The sequence below is a fragment of the Pezoporus flaviventris genome, unplaced genomic scaffold, assembly GCF_033815535.1.
Source record: "Pezoporus flaviventris isolate CSIRO_AGI_PZ_B2104156 unplaced genomic scaffold, CSIRO_AGI_Pfla_v1 ptg000045l, whole genome shotgun sequence".
Taxonomy (NCBI): domain Eukaryota; kingdom Metazoa; phylum Chordata; class Aves; order Psittaciformes; family Psittacidae; genus Pezoporus; species Pezoporus flaviventris.
The window spans coordinates 27,782,333-27,796,411 of NW_026892593.1; the positions used below are offsets into that span (position 1 = coordinate 27,782,333).

General features: G+C 40.9%; 1 protein-coding gene across 1 annotated transcript in view; it reads right to left on the bottom strand.

Annotated features, from left to right (window-relative positions):
* The window catches only part of NELL2 (neural EGFL like 2), a 153,974-nt gene that overhangs the window by 29,545 nt on the left and 110,350 nt on the right, over window positions 1-14,079 (bottom strand). The window contains exons 14-15 of the mRNA XM_061467792.1: window positions 13,241-13,363; window positions 10,573-10,668 (exon numbers count right to left, since the gene is read on the bottom strand). Coding sequence (XP_061323776.1) covers window positions 10,573-10,668; window positions 13,241-13,363 — 219 coding nt within the window. The remainder of the gene's footprint in view (window positions 1-10,572; window positions 10,669-13,240; window positions 13,364-14,079) is intronic.

Genomic DNA, 14,079 nt, shown 5'->3' on the forward strand with positions numbered 1-14,079 from the left:
GAAATGAAAGCATGAGAGGTAGATCAGTTGGGAAAACAGTTGCTGTTTATCACATTTGTTTAGAAACCAAAACAGATGAGAAGTATGGCAAATAAGATGACCACTAATTGTGAATTGCAGAAAAGTGGCTGAAACCCAATAATACTTTATATATTTAATAAAATACCTTTGGCTGACTACCAAAGACCATAACTAAGTAATATAAACCATTTCATCAGCAGAACCCTACAGGACTTTCAGTATCAGTTTTTCAGTAATACCCATACAGCTTCAAGCTGTGAGGTATACAAAAAATCCCCACACACCTCACTCAGTGTCCAGGGTTCAGCTGTAACAGTTATTTTTCTTCTTCCTAGCAGCTGGTGCAGTGCTGTGGTTTTGACTTTAGCCTGAGAGCAACACTGATAACACACTGATGTTTTAGCTGTTGCTAAGTAATACCTACTCCAATCATGGACTTTTCAGTCTTATGCTCTGCCAGTGAGAAGGGGCACAAGAAGCTGGGAGGAAGCAGAGACAGGACTACATCACTTGTGTTTATTGGTTTTGGTTTTTTTTCCCTTCCTTTTTAGTTTTATATTCTCTCCCCTTGTTATTTCCCTTATTATTATTATTATTATTGGTGGTAGCAGTAGTGATTTGTGTTATACCTTAGTTACTGGACTGTTCTTATCCCAACCTGTGGGAGTTACATTCTTTCATTTCTCTTCCCTGTTCTGCCTGGAGTGGGGGGGAGTGCTAGTGGCTGCATGGTTCTGAGTTACCAGTTGGATTTAAACCACGACACTTAGACTTGGGGAGCTGAAAAAGCATGAATTCAAGACCATAATTTGACTGCTTTTTCTCCTCCTCTCTTTCACCAGATGGATCATATGAGCAAAGCTTCTGACCAGAACAGAAGCTGTGAAGATGACAGCTCCTAACCTCATGATTGAGATACTGTAAAGCATATCAACAGGAACACATAAACAAAAACACAGGAACCAAAAGCTACTTTGCATTCTCTGATCTAGAGCTGCTAAACAAACTTTTCCTGAGACTTTCCAGGAATTTCAGGTTTGACAGTATAAATTAGGCCTGTCTGCCTGGAACAGTCTCTCTTACTGAGGCTATTTCCCCCTATTAATCACCAGTAAGAAGCAGGTGCAATACATTGTGCCCTAAGCAGTACATCGGAAAACTGTATTAACCAAACAAAATAATGCAGAAGCATGTAAGCAGTGCAGAGGACCAAATTTCTAGCATTACTGTTCTCAAAAACTATTTATTTAAAATTGAGGCAAGCCAGAAAAAGAAATAAAAATGAATGGATATGCTTTCCAAGTACTGAAGGGACTTGGAGGCACCATCAAGGTACTGAATTAGATGGTTCACTGGGGCACAGTGGGGAACAGTATGTGAATCATTGCTGTTAGGCACTCTTTGCCTATAGTAGCTCAGAAGGCAAAATATGATAGCTTTCACCCTGGGCACCAGGAAAATTACAGTAAGTTAACCATGCAAATTACTGTGTGGATTTTAACCTATTCCATACTAGTGCTTATTCAAATCTCAAAAGCCACCTTATATTTTGAAAACAGTAAAAAATTTTGCAACTGGAAGCAGTGTACAGATTCTAGCAATCAGATATACTGGTATGGCTTTGTAAGGAAATAACTCATAGTCATATCCTGATAACTTCTCCTCAAGCCACCAAAAAAATTCTATGGAAAGACGCTTGTTTCACATTGCATAGTCATAGTTCAGTGATAGGACTGCAAAACACAAATGATGTATTTCAAAATTCATTATTAGGGTTCTGTATCAATTGAAAAATTATCATAGTGACATATTAGTCTTTTTATGTAGAATTAGCTGTTATGCTTAAAGAATACATAGAAATTGATATTATAGGATGCTTCCCATAAGTTTGCCCATGATTCTACAATTCTGTTTTTCCTGCAGCAAGACAGCATTTAAAATGGAATAACAGAATAAGAGGTGGCATCACTAAACATACTAGTTACAGGCTTTATCTCAACAAACCAAGGCCAGCTCAAGCAACACTGTTCCTGCCTCTGAAATCAGTAACTGACATGCAAAATAGCCATTTTTGAGAAGGCCAAGACTGTAACACAGACCACTCTTTACGAGGTCTGTGCAAGCTGGGCAGTGACTTTATATAACAAAGACACAAGTTATAAAGCAAGATGTTTCAGCATCCTCAGCAAAATCATTACATTATTTTTAGCAGCTAGGTCCCATCTTTTTCTGCTGAAATAGAAACCAGAGAAAATATTAATTAAATGAAGGCGAGTGCAGTAATTCTGAAGTGTTTTCCTTTCAGAGATTCAGCTCCTGAGAACAGGAAGTACAATTCAATATTTACTGTTAAAAGTTTAGAAGTTTAAACAGGATACTGAGAACTCTGTCTCCATCTACAATACAGCTATAGCTGGAAAGGACAGACCTACCAACCCAACATGCTACATACCCATATTTCTATAGGACACCTGCCAAGGAAATGGAGAACACTTGGAAGGACTCAAGGAGGAGAAATGGCAGTGGTTCCCCAGGGCTAGGGCACCGAAATCCAGCAACAAGCTGGGTATGTCAGCTACAGCATCTTCCTCACTCTCTTCCTCCCACCACTGGGTTCTGGGTTACACCAGCACCTGATACCAGCCTCAGCACTGCTGCAGGGCTGTAGCAGCATGCAGCCCAGCATGCAAGCTGGATCTCAACAGTTTACAAGCCATAATCTAGCTTCTCTGGGTTTTGTCCTGGATGACTTTTTTTGCTTGCACCAAGGGAAAAGTTTTGACTAGCCTATGAACTTTGAAAATTACTGACACTGAAATGCCAGACTTGAGTTACTCCAAAAGACCTGCCTTTGAGAAGATGAGTTCCTACTACATACTGGGGCCTACTAAAATGTTTTACACTGCAAATCATGCTCAAATACTATTGGTTTGTAAAAATTGTATCCAGGCCCTAAAGATTAACTCATCATCTTATTGCTTTGAATTGAAGTCAGCCCTTTAATGTAATGAAAACATTTCCTGCCAGAAGTACGTCCTAAGTCTCAAACCTGGGAGCCTCCCCAAAAATGGGAGCCTGAATTCTCAGGACACTAGGATCCAAGCAAGCCAGGTGGGTTATGAAAGCTAATGAACTATGGAAGGCAATACCTAGGCATTCCTACAGCTGTTGCTCTTGACAGTCCGTGCCTCTGCCGCCTTCAAGTTAGCTTCACTTTGCTCTTGCTCCCTTCTCTTCCTCCATTAAAAGGTCCATGAGCCACTTAAGAATTTCAGAGCATAACATGATTAACCCTGTATACTTTCTACTCAAGGATTTACTATGTTGTTCTGATTTACCTCAGCATGCAACTGGCTTCCGCTTGTTAGACTATGAACTATTGAAGGGCACTCCTCCTACTCTAGCTTTGTGCAGGACCTTGCATACTTGCACTGCAAATTTGAGCCTCTTCGTATAATTGTTGCACATCCCAATCCAACTATCCATAATTTATGTCTTCATTGTGAAAATAAAACTGGACAAAAGCCAGATTCCTGAGTTGTTAGGAAAGTTTTGATACTTTCACATCTTACAGAGAGTTTTCAGTAGACTGGAGCCAAGAAATTTTAAGAATTCTTCCAAAAGTAATTCCAGTTCTTACAGAATCGGTTCAGCGCCCTCTGGGCTTAAACTGCCATTTGGGTCACAGCTTTAGCTTCAGAGCCTACCTGGCCACAAGCCGATTGTGGTTGTTTTAGCTGAACACAACGGATCAAGAGCTTAAATGGAAGCAGTTCTCTTATGATGGTAAAAGTACTAAAATACTTCGGTTTTGCAAAATCAGCAAAGTTAACAAGCTGTCTGGCTACTCTGGCAAAGCCTTCTATTCCAATAGCAGTAAAGTTATTTTCCTAATAACTGGGGTATCAGAATTAAAAGGTTTTCACAAGCTTCCTTTGGCACATGAATAATAATAGTCTTCAATAATCTGAAGCCTGCTATTACTATGGTCAATGCACATGAACAAATTAATTTGGATTTGCTGAAAAGACCAATAGTCACGCATGTTAATTATTTAGCTTATATAGAAAGTGGCACAAAACTCTAGAGATCTGGTGTATAACAATTTTTGCCCAAATTACTTGCCTGAGTTGTGTTTCAGTAATTTGAGCTACAAATGTTAAGCACAAAGTTACAAAAATGTGTTTTAGAAACATCAACACTATTTTCCTTCTCAATGAAGTACTCACAACACCCACACTATTTTTCTTTGAGCTTTCCACACATGGGGAAAAAAAAAGGAGGGAATAAAGAGAGAAGAGCCAAATAGTACATTTTCATTAGTTTTGGTTATTTCTGATAAGAGATCTGATACGAGGGGGTGATCTCACATAGCTGGTGCTCATTATTTTTTTCATAAATTCAGTTACCCATTTAATTAAGCCAACTGTTAGTAATAACATATGGCTGAATGAACATAGAATCTGTAAGTTAGACTTTTTCTCAACAGCTCCCTTCAAAGGTGACAGCTTTGTGTGCCAGTTTATCTTCAGCAGCTTGCCATGGATTGTTTAAGAACAGGTGGACATGACTCCTGTGATATCCAAGGAAAGTTCACTATTAGGAAATGCAAATTACAGCCAATTATCCATAGAAATACCACATACTTCCAACCAACCTGTTAACAAAAACTACACCAAAACACTAGTAGTAGTGAAACTCTGCTATGTGATCACATGCATAATCAAAAGCAGTCCAAGGGAATACTCAAAGCACAAATACTCAAAAGAAGATGACAAGCAGCAAAAATGCAGTAATCGTGTATACACGCACTAGCAGATATGCATATATACTAGGAGAACAAATGCACTCTTAAAGCTCTGTCATCAAATTAAAGGAGAGTTACAGTAACATCAAGCAGATCTAACACAGTCATCTTGTGCTGGATTTTAAAATAACACTTTTCAAATACAATTTAAGACAGCATTGAAAAAATGCCATTGCAGAATTAATAACTTTGCATTCAAACAAGGCAGCATTGAGTCAGGTATTTTGAAAAAGTTTAACAGGCACAAATATTTTTAGATTCCCTTGGTAGTCTCAGCTCTTTACAATGCAGAAGGTTGCTCTACTGGATTAGCCATTGATGTGCTTTGTAAGACTTGAAAAACTATTTAACACATAAGCCCCACCTCCCTAAGCCAATAGCTGCATTCCCAACATGAACAATGCCCATACCTACATCCATCGGTAACAGAAATAGGATTTCTCCCATATCTCGCTTTTATGTCCTATTACCAATTTAAAAAACAAAATATAAAAAAACACCAAAAAGTTGCTAGAGGTTGATATATCTGCATGATTCTTTCATCTCCTTCTCATTCCAGTGATCCATTTCCACAGGGCATGGGCCATGATTAATCCAAAAAGCTTCCAAGAGATCATTCTGAGCTGTTGCAATAGCTCTGTTAATTGCAAGGCACTCCACAGTGAATATTTCTTCTCATGGAAATACCTGACTAGCAGTAGTAGTTGATTCTCCTTCTCATGTTTCTGAGAGACGTGGCTCCTACCGACACTAGAGAGCACTTATTTGAAAGCAAAAAATGTCATGAAACCATTAACATGTTTAAATACACGGGATTTTAACTCCCTTTGCAAAAGCTGCATGAGTTTGAGGAATCTGACATAGCCTTTCTATGGCAGCTGATAGGTGAAAAGTTACAGCTGTGCCTGTAAACACAAGCTTTTGGTGATAATCCACCAGAACTGCAAAAGCCGCTCCGAGTTCTGTGTGAATGAGTTTGCCCTGAAACCACATTTCAATCTCAGGATAATTCAATCAAAAGACTTTTGACCCCTCCCATCAGAAGCAGGCTTTCTGCTTCCTACTCAGCTGTGCCCTGTTGATCACTGCTTCCCCTCCTCTCTGCTCCATTAGAAGGCTTGGAGGAGCTGTTAGTCCTATCACATAGCACAGTAAATCTCCCCAGCCAACAAGAGCACCAAGGAAATAGGCCAGGTCTTTGTAGACAGCCTCATCAAAAATGCAGGGAGATGCTCTGAACACCAACAATTTCAGCTATTTCAGATCTGGTTTATTCTTGTTCTTGGTCAATGGCCTGTCTACAACACAAGCCTGGCTCCATAGGCAGAACCTAAGTATGGACAGCATCATCCCTCTCAGGAGTTAGGAGGAACACAGAGACACTAATCAAATGTGCAAGGATCAGTTCTGGAAAGCAGATGGAAAACAGTGAGGTATTCAGGGCTTTCTCCATCCTGGTCTTTACTGCCAAGATTTGCCTTCAGGAGACCAAGTTGCCAAGACCAGTGGGAAAGTCTGGTGCAAGAAAAATTTACCCTTGATGGAAGAGGATCAATATCTAAACAAATTGGAAAAAAAAACAGGTTGATTAAACCTGACAGGATGCACCCAGGAGTACTGAGGGACGTGGCTGATGTCATTGTGAGGCCAACCTCAATTATCTTTGAAAGGTCATGGTGTCTGAGAGAAGCTCCTGAGAACTGGAGAAAGTCAACTATCCTTCCTATCTTTCAGCCTCACCTCCACCATGGAAAGCTGATGGTATCCCACTGGGTACCGTTTCCAAACATATTAAGGAGATAAGGAGATCTGGAATAGGCAGCACTGACTGAGTTATGAAGAGGAAATCATGCCTTACCAACCTGATAGCCTTCTAAAATAAGGTGAGTAGGCTGGGGAATGAGAGCAGTGGATGTTGTTTATTTTAACCTTAGTGAGGCTTTTGATGCTCTCATAATACCCTCAGACAACTAAGAAGTGCAGGCTAAATAAATGACATGAGGTGGAGTGAAAATTTGCTGAATGGCTGGGCTCAGAGGGCTGTGATCAGCCATACAATGTCCAGTTGTAGGCTAGTCACTTAGCAGTATACACCTGCGTAAATAGTGCGTACTGGGCCAGCTCTGTTTAACGTTTGAACAAGAAAGCAGACTGCTCCCTCAACATGTTTGCAGATGATACAAAATCTGGAGGAGGGCTGGCTACACCAACAGAGCAACCTCAACAGGCTGGAGAAATGGGCCAACAGGAATGTCATCAAGTTCAGTGGATATGCCAAGTCTTACAGCTATTAAGGAACAGCCCCAGATACCAGTACAGGTTGAGGACTGGCCAGTGTGAAAGCAGCTTTGTAGAAAAGGATCTGGATGTCCTGGTGGACACCAAGTTGAACATGAGCCAGCAAAGTGCCCTTGCAGCAAAGAACAACAGCCTCCTGGGCTGTGTTAAGAAGAACATTGCCAGCAGGTCAAGGGAAGGTGATCCTTCCCCTCTATTTCATGCTGTTGAGGTCACATCTGGGTGCTGGGTCCAGTGCTGAGCTCCCCAGTACAAGAAAGACATGGAGAAATCAGCACTGTGAAGATGATTAAGGGACCAGAGCACCTGTCATACAAGGAGAGGCTAATACAGCCGAGCTATTCAGCCTGGAAATGAAAAGCCTGAGGAGGATGTTATCAATATGTATAAATACCTAACAGTGTTGTGGGAAGCCAGATGCTTCTCAGTCATGCTCAGGAAGAGGACTAGGGGGATGGGAAACTGCATTTGAGCATCTTTTTTTTTTCACTGTGAAACAGTGAAATCACTGAACAGTGGAATCAGCTGCCCAGAGAGCTTGTGGAATCTCCAACCCTGAAAACACTCCAAATCCAGTTGGGCACAGTTCTGAGAAACCAGGTCTATTTGACCCTGCTCTGAGAAGGGAGATTAGACAAAATGATCTCCAGACGTTCCTTACAACCTCATCCTTTCTATGACTCTGAGAAAGGATTTAAACAGAGCTATTAAAGGCTTTTACAGAAGGAAACAGTAAGAACTGGTGACTGTATTTTCTAGGTTATTCAAATATAGGGTGTGGATTCAAACTCCTGTTAATTAATTCATAGGCTCAGCAGCTAAATAAAACATATATTTCTATATATGCTTATGGTAAGTTAAAATTGCCAAGATTCTTCAATAAGCAGTTTTTAAATATATGTAACATAAACAGAAGTAAGTAACATGAGATTTAAAAATAGATTTGGCAGCTTTACATCAATCCATAACTAAAGATGTCTGCCTAGAAAAGATTACATCACCTTTGTAGATACAATGACTCTTCAAAAAGTTAAAGCTTCCAGCATAAATTATTTGTAGTGTGAATGTCTTGAATCACTTCAAGCCTAACAAGAAGTACCTTTGGGAAACTCAGCTGCAGTCACTGGGAGTGATATGTATTATCTGAAGCTTGGGTTTTCTTTTATGGCTGTATACAGCCCCATTTTTTTGACAATGCAGTCTCAGAACAAACCAGCTTTTCCTCTTTGTTGACAGAACAGTCCTTCCATTTGCCACTCTGACAGCATTTCAGACCGTATATTTCAAAGCCATGTTCAAGTAGATTACAATCCTACTCCTGCACATTAATATCCAAATGAAGTAATCAGGCCCATACCCCTGTGGCTGAAATTATTTCACCCTGTGGCATTAATTATTTCATCAGTAAGAAAAAATCCGAAGTTCAGTGGAGGACTACCAGGACAGAGAAACTTCTCCTGCCAAAGCTGATCTACAAAACTGGTTTGGGGCTGGCAAACTGGCTGAAAATCATTATAGGAATATCACTGGCTATGAACTATCAGGTCACTGCCATACTAACCTTATGTTAAATACTGAGATCAGATATTCAGAAAGTCATCAGATCTGGTCCAAGTCTCTACCTGCCCTTCTATAAGTTTGTGAGGGGCAGGAAGGGCAGTTAGGCCAGCAGTCCAGCTGCTTGTGAAGGACATTTGGGGCTGAATGCACTTCAGCTAACTTAGAATCATAGAATCATAGAATAGTTAGGGTTGGAAAGGACCTTAAGATCATTCAGTTCCAACCCCCCTGCCATGGGCAGGGACACCTCACACTAAACCATATCACCCCAGGCTCTGTCCAAAGCAGCCTTGAACACTGCCAGGGATGGAACATTCACAACTTCCCTGGGCAACCCATTCCAGTGCCTCACCACCCTTACGATAGTTTAAGGTGCCTGAACTTTCTGAATCAGGAGCAGTGTCCTTGGATTCTCCTCTAAAGAAGAGAGCAGAGAGAGGACTTCCAAGGACAATTCCAAAAAGCCAGTGAGATCTCTCTTTGAGAGTGGCTGTCAATGTTGACTATACAAGGAGAGTAAAGCAAATATGCTTCTAGTCCACACATTTCGGGCAGGAGTTATAAAGCTGGAAAAGATGAATGTGAGCCTTGAAACTACACATTATATTTAGTTGACAACAAGAGAATGCTGCAAGGAGCATATAAGACAAATATTACTAAAACAAAGTAACTGTTTTAATACTTGAACATTATCTTAGCACACAATTTTTTCCAAGCAAAACCACGACATTGTTACATTGAAAAGACCTTGGTATCCTGTACCACATTATTTGCAGTCTGTGAAACAGACAGGAATACTTGAAAACTTGCTTTTTTGACATTACTCAAAAAACAGATGAACAATCAGGATACTGCTTTTCACACAGCATCCCCCTTGTGCACTGTGGTAATATCCGCTCAAATACAGACGAATGAAAACAATCACATTTCTCACCTCTCAAATGGACGAGATAACACAGAATTCAGATCAGTCTGTGTTTTTCATTAAACTGGACATGTTTACAAGTCAGATGAAAGCAATACTTGCTCAAATGACCTGCTTTCCTCTGTTTGGAAGATTTATTGAAGGCAATATAGAACCGCAACAACAGTCAATCATAGGTGGCAGACTGCCCTTTTATTAGGCATACTGAAGCCAATTAATCTAAGTGAGCTTTCTCTCCCTCCTGGAGGCATGCACAGTTAAAATGCCTTTAAAAATACTGCAACAATAAATAAAGGTGCTGAAAAAATTCATTTGAACTTTGAGAAACTATTTACAGGAACTTAAGATGCTAAGTATTAACATTCTGCATACTCTGCTGGGCAATACAATTTGACTAGATCCAAGACTTAAAAAACAAAGCTCTAAAACAAGACTTTATGGTATTGCCATCCTAAGGGATAGGAGGAAGAGAAAAGAATGCTTGCGAAAGGAGGCAAAAGCAGTAGGAACAATGAAACCTGCCTTAAAACTGAATAAAGAAGGCTGAGTTAATCAGAACTCTTCAAATAAGGTTGAAGGTAAGGTGGGCTACTGAGCCAGTCACAAATTTACAACATAGAATTAATCAATTATTGGTATTTATTTCTAGATGTCATATTATCAGTGATTTATAGGAGCTACCAAAGGCTATTTGAGGTGAAAAGCAAGTCTATAATAATCTTATCAGTTATGAAACATCAAAACCCAAGATGTCTTAATTCATGTTCTCATTTTTGCAGTACATGTGCTTCTAATTAGAACTGCTGCGATATATTCTCTTGGGAGGCATATAAGAAAAGTGAGTAACTTTTTAGTAGCAGCTTCCTCTTTCAGGGCACACGTTTAAATAATGTTTTATTCTTGGATTACCTCAAACATCCTCCCTGGATTACCTTCATCGTAAATTCAGTTGTCACCTTACCAGTTTCACAGCTGAGCCCAGTGAAGCCTTGTGGGCAGGCACACACATTGGAAGCGATACAGGCTCCTCCATTCCTACACCCGTCTTTGCAAAATGCTGCAAAATACAAAATAACAATGTATGGGTAACAGAACTACACTCAGCAACCACACAGGTTGCCATGGGCCACTGGCAGGCTGACATGAAATGCGGTCTGTACACTAATATGTGCAGAGACGGCCTTCTCCTTAAGGATGGAGGTCATTAAGAGATGGTTTATGCCCACCCGCCTCACTGACCAGATGGGCTGACAAGCTACAGAAGGAGATTAGCGTAAATCTTCTGAAGACAACATCTTACATATGTGCTCCTTCGCATGCACAGAGAAGCAGTGAAAGGCAGCATCTTCCCTAGGAACAGACACTTCCTAAGGCAGTGCTGGTCTTCTCTGCTGCCCAAATAAAGGCCTGGGCATAATAGACATAACTGAACGCTGGATTGTCTGGGTACCTAACCCCTTGATTAAGCAATTACATTGAAACAATAAAAATAGTAATTCTGTCTCAAGGGATTCTGAAGAACTTTAAAACTTTCGCTATTTACAGTTTTAAGTCAATCCCTGGATTTTTCTTTGGCACGATGCAACCTGAGAAGCTGTGCTTACATATTCTGGCGCAGCATTCTCCAGATACAGCTGTGAATATGCGTAAGCTTTAAAGAGTCCCCCCAGCAGACAAAGAAATGTAACCATTCTGAGAGAAAACATAGCTGCTGTTAAGTGCTCTGATTGCATCTACAATACAGAATCGGAAATTCTCTGGTCACAAGAAACTGCAGGTGTAACTATGCAGATGGAGGTCATCACCAACATGAAGAGTTGCTCCAGGGCACTGGTCTAGCCCTGCACTTGTAAACCAGCCACGGGAGGTGCCAGGCTTCAGGTTGAAGCTGCTCTGTGTAACAGCACCACTGATGAGGTCTTAAGGCTCATCTGAGAGAGAATATGAGTGTTATTGATTTGAGCTTTCCGCCTCTCAGTTTCCAGGCACCAGCCTTGTGGCGTGAGATCCCCAGCACTGAGTGAGACATCTAAGCTCCCCAGTGAGGGATGACACGGTACACAGGAGCACAGCTGGCAGCATCATGCATGAAAAGCTGCCAAAGGCATGGGGACAAGAGGCACATCCAGGTCTCTCTGAAGGACACTGGCATCTAAGCAAGGGCTGCAAAGAAGTACATTTCTCAGATTGCCATGAATGGGCTCAGAGCTTTCTCCTGCATACTGTCTTTTCTGTACTGAAAAAGGAGGGGGGGGGGATGCGCTTTTCTTTCACAGCACAGCCAGGAGCCCTCTGAAATGTCACACCTGCATTCAGAGTGCTTATTCAGGGAACAGAAGAGCTGAATGCACTGCTTTTAAGGTTAGGCACCTTCTCTTTGACCCGAAATCTCAATTACATTTTTGTAAGCTGACACATCTCCAGCAGAAGGATTGAGGAATACTCCCAAGCACAGCACAGGAGTAAGCTGCACTGGCAGAGCTCTCTTCTGAGAGGAGTTGCTCTGGGTTTCAGCCTCCTCAGGCTAAGACATTTTACCTTTCGCAAGAGGAGGGAGCCCAGCATAAAAGGGCATATTTGCAGGCATCTCTCCCTCTACCCATGGGTTTGACTGGAAGCAGACCAGGTTTTGTTTTACAAAGTGCACATTTATGTTAGGAATATTTAGAAAAATTATACCGTGACTCAGGTGAAGGAATCTAAGTACTAAGATCTAATCAGGCTTAGCAATTAAAGAAATTGTGGGTTGCTTAGCTTTCATAATACACAGCAGCAAAAGGTATTTATGGGATATTACCCATGTTAACTCCATCCCCTTAGGTTTTGACACCTAACAGATCAATAGGACTGAGGCACAATTTCAAGAAACACTGGGTATGCTATTGCTGCAGTTGGACCACTTCTTGCATCTGAGCCCAATAACCTGCAGCTACACTACTTTTATTTTCAAGCATCCTCTAAATCCTATGTTCAGAGCCTGAGGATTTCCGAGGATTTGGGCCCAAGCTAAGCATCACCTCCTCTGATACAAAATGCAATGGAAATAAATGCAGCGCTGTATCTCTGGGTAAACATCTTTCTAAAACTAGAAGTATAACTTTGAACACTTACAGTGAACGAGAACATAGAAAGCAAGGCACCACCTCACGTGCAGCAAAGGTTTTGTGCATGTATATCTACTGCTTTTCCCATTTACAGTAAAAAGGCATAGCACCAAACAAATTTCAATTCATCCAAGAAAAATAGCAAGTGATTGACAACACACAACATAGATATGACAGTGCAGATCTGACAGTGTTTTCACAGCTGTAACTTTGTTGGTAACCTTGGGCTTTCTTGAATAGTGTAGCATGTATAGAAACTGTTAAATTGACACAGAAATTAAACATAATTGCTTCAAATTTTAGAGCATACTATCTATGTATGCATCATCCTCAAATTACTGTGAACACTCCCAAATGCAAAGTCATTTTATATCTGCCTGTGAAGATCTTCCTCCAGGGGCAGGACCTAAATGCCTAGCCTAGCACTTTGTCTTCTTCAAGGCACGTGCCCAGATTTGTATCAGCTATGACAAAGCACCTCATGCAGTACAAGACTGCCAAGCCCTGGGGTTTTCAGCAGCTTACCTTTGCAGATGGTACCATTTCCCGTGTAACCTGGTTTGCAGACACAGTTGTGCCCACCAACAGTGTTGAAGCAGAGAGCATTTTCGTCACAGTTATGCTGGTTTGTTACACACTCATCATGCTCTAGAAAGAAAAAAAAGAATGGGATGGTCCTGAATTTTTAAAACACAACAAGATAAAAGCTTTGCATAGGCTTCCATATTAAAAAGAGATAAATACAGTAGTAGTTATTGACAACAGGGCTATGTGAGCATGTAACCATGGGATAGCCACGGTATGTATTTTTAGCACATACTAGCATGTGATAACTGTGCTGTAGCATAATTCCACTTCCATTAACAGGGAGCCACCATCATTATACTTTCTATGTGGGCTACAGTGTTCTTGTAAACATTTGCCGAAGAGCCAGCCAGCATACTGAAAATCCATATGTTGGTTCTACTACGTAATTTATTCATGCAGGTTTATCTTATGCAGGATTCACGGGGTTTCCTTCAGAAAGCTGACTAATGCTCCAAACTGCAAAAGATACGGTTAGCAGAAGGCAGGACTTCAAAACATAGCCCGTGTTTTCCATCCCTTCGGTGCATATGCAGCACTTTACTTAGATGAACCCCCCCAAAGGTCTGCCTGCTGTTCAAGGGATTTTTGGTATGGCATGTCCCAGCACTAGAGTGCGATGGATGAGACTCCTCACTCAGGTGTCTAGATCTAGACTTAGACACACCAGGAAATACCCCTTTTGGGTAAACGGAAAGTCTGGACAATATGGTGTTGTGTTAATTTGCAATTCACTGCTCAATCTGAAGCAAACAAACAAAAAAGTGTATTTAGGTTAC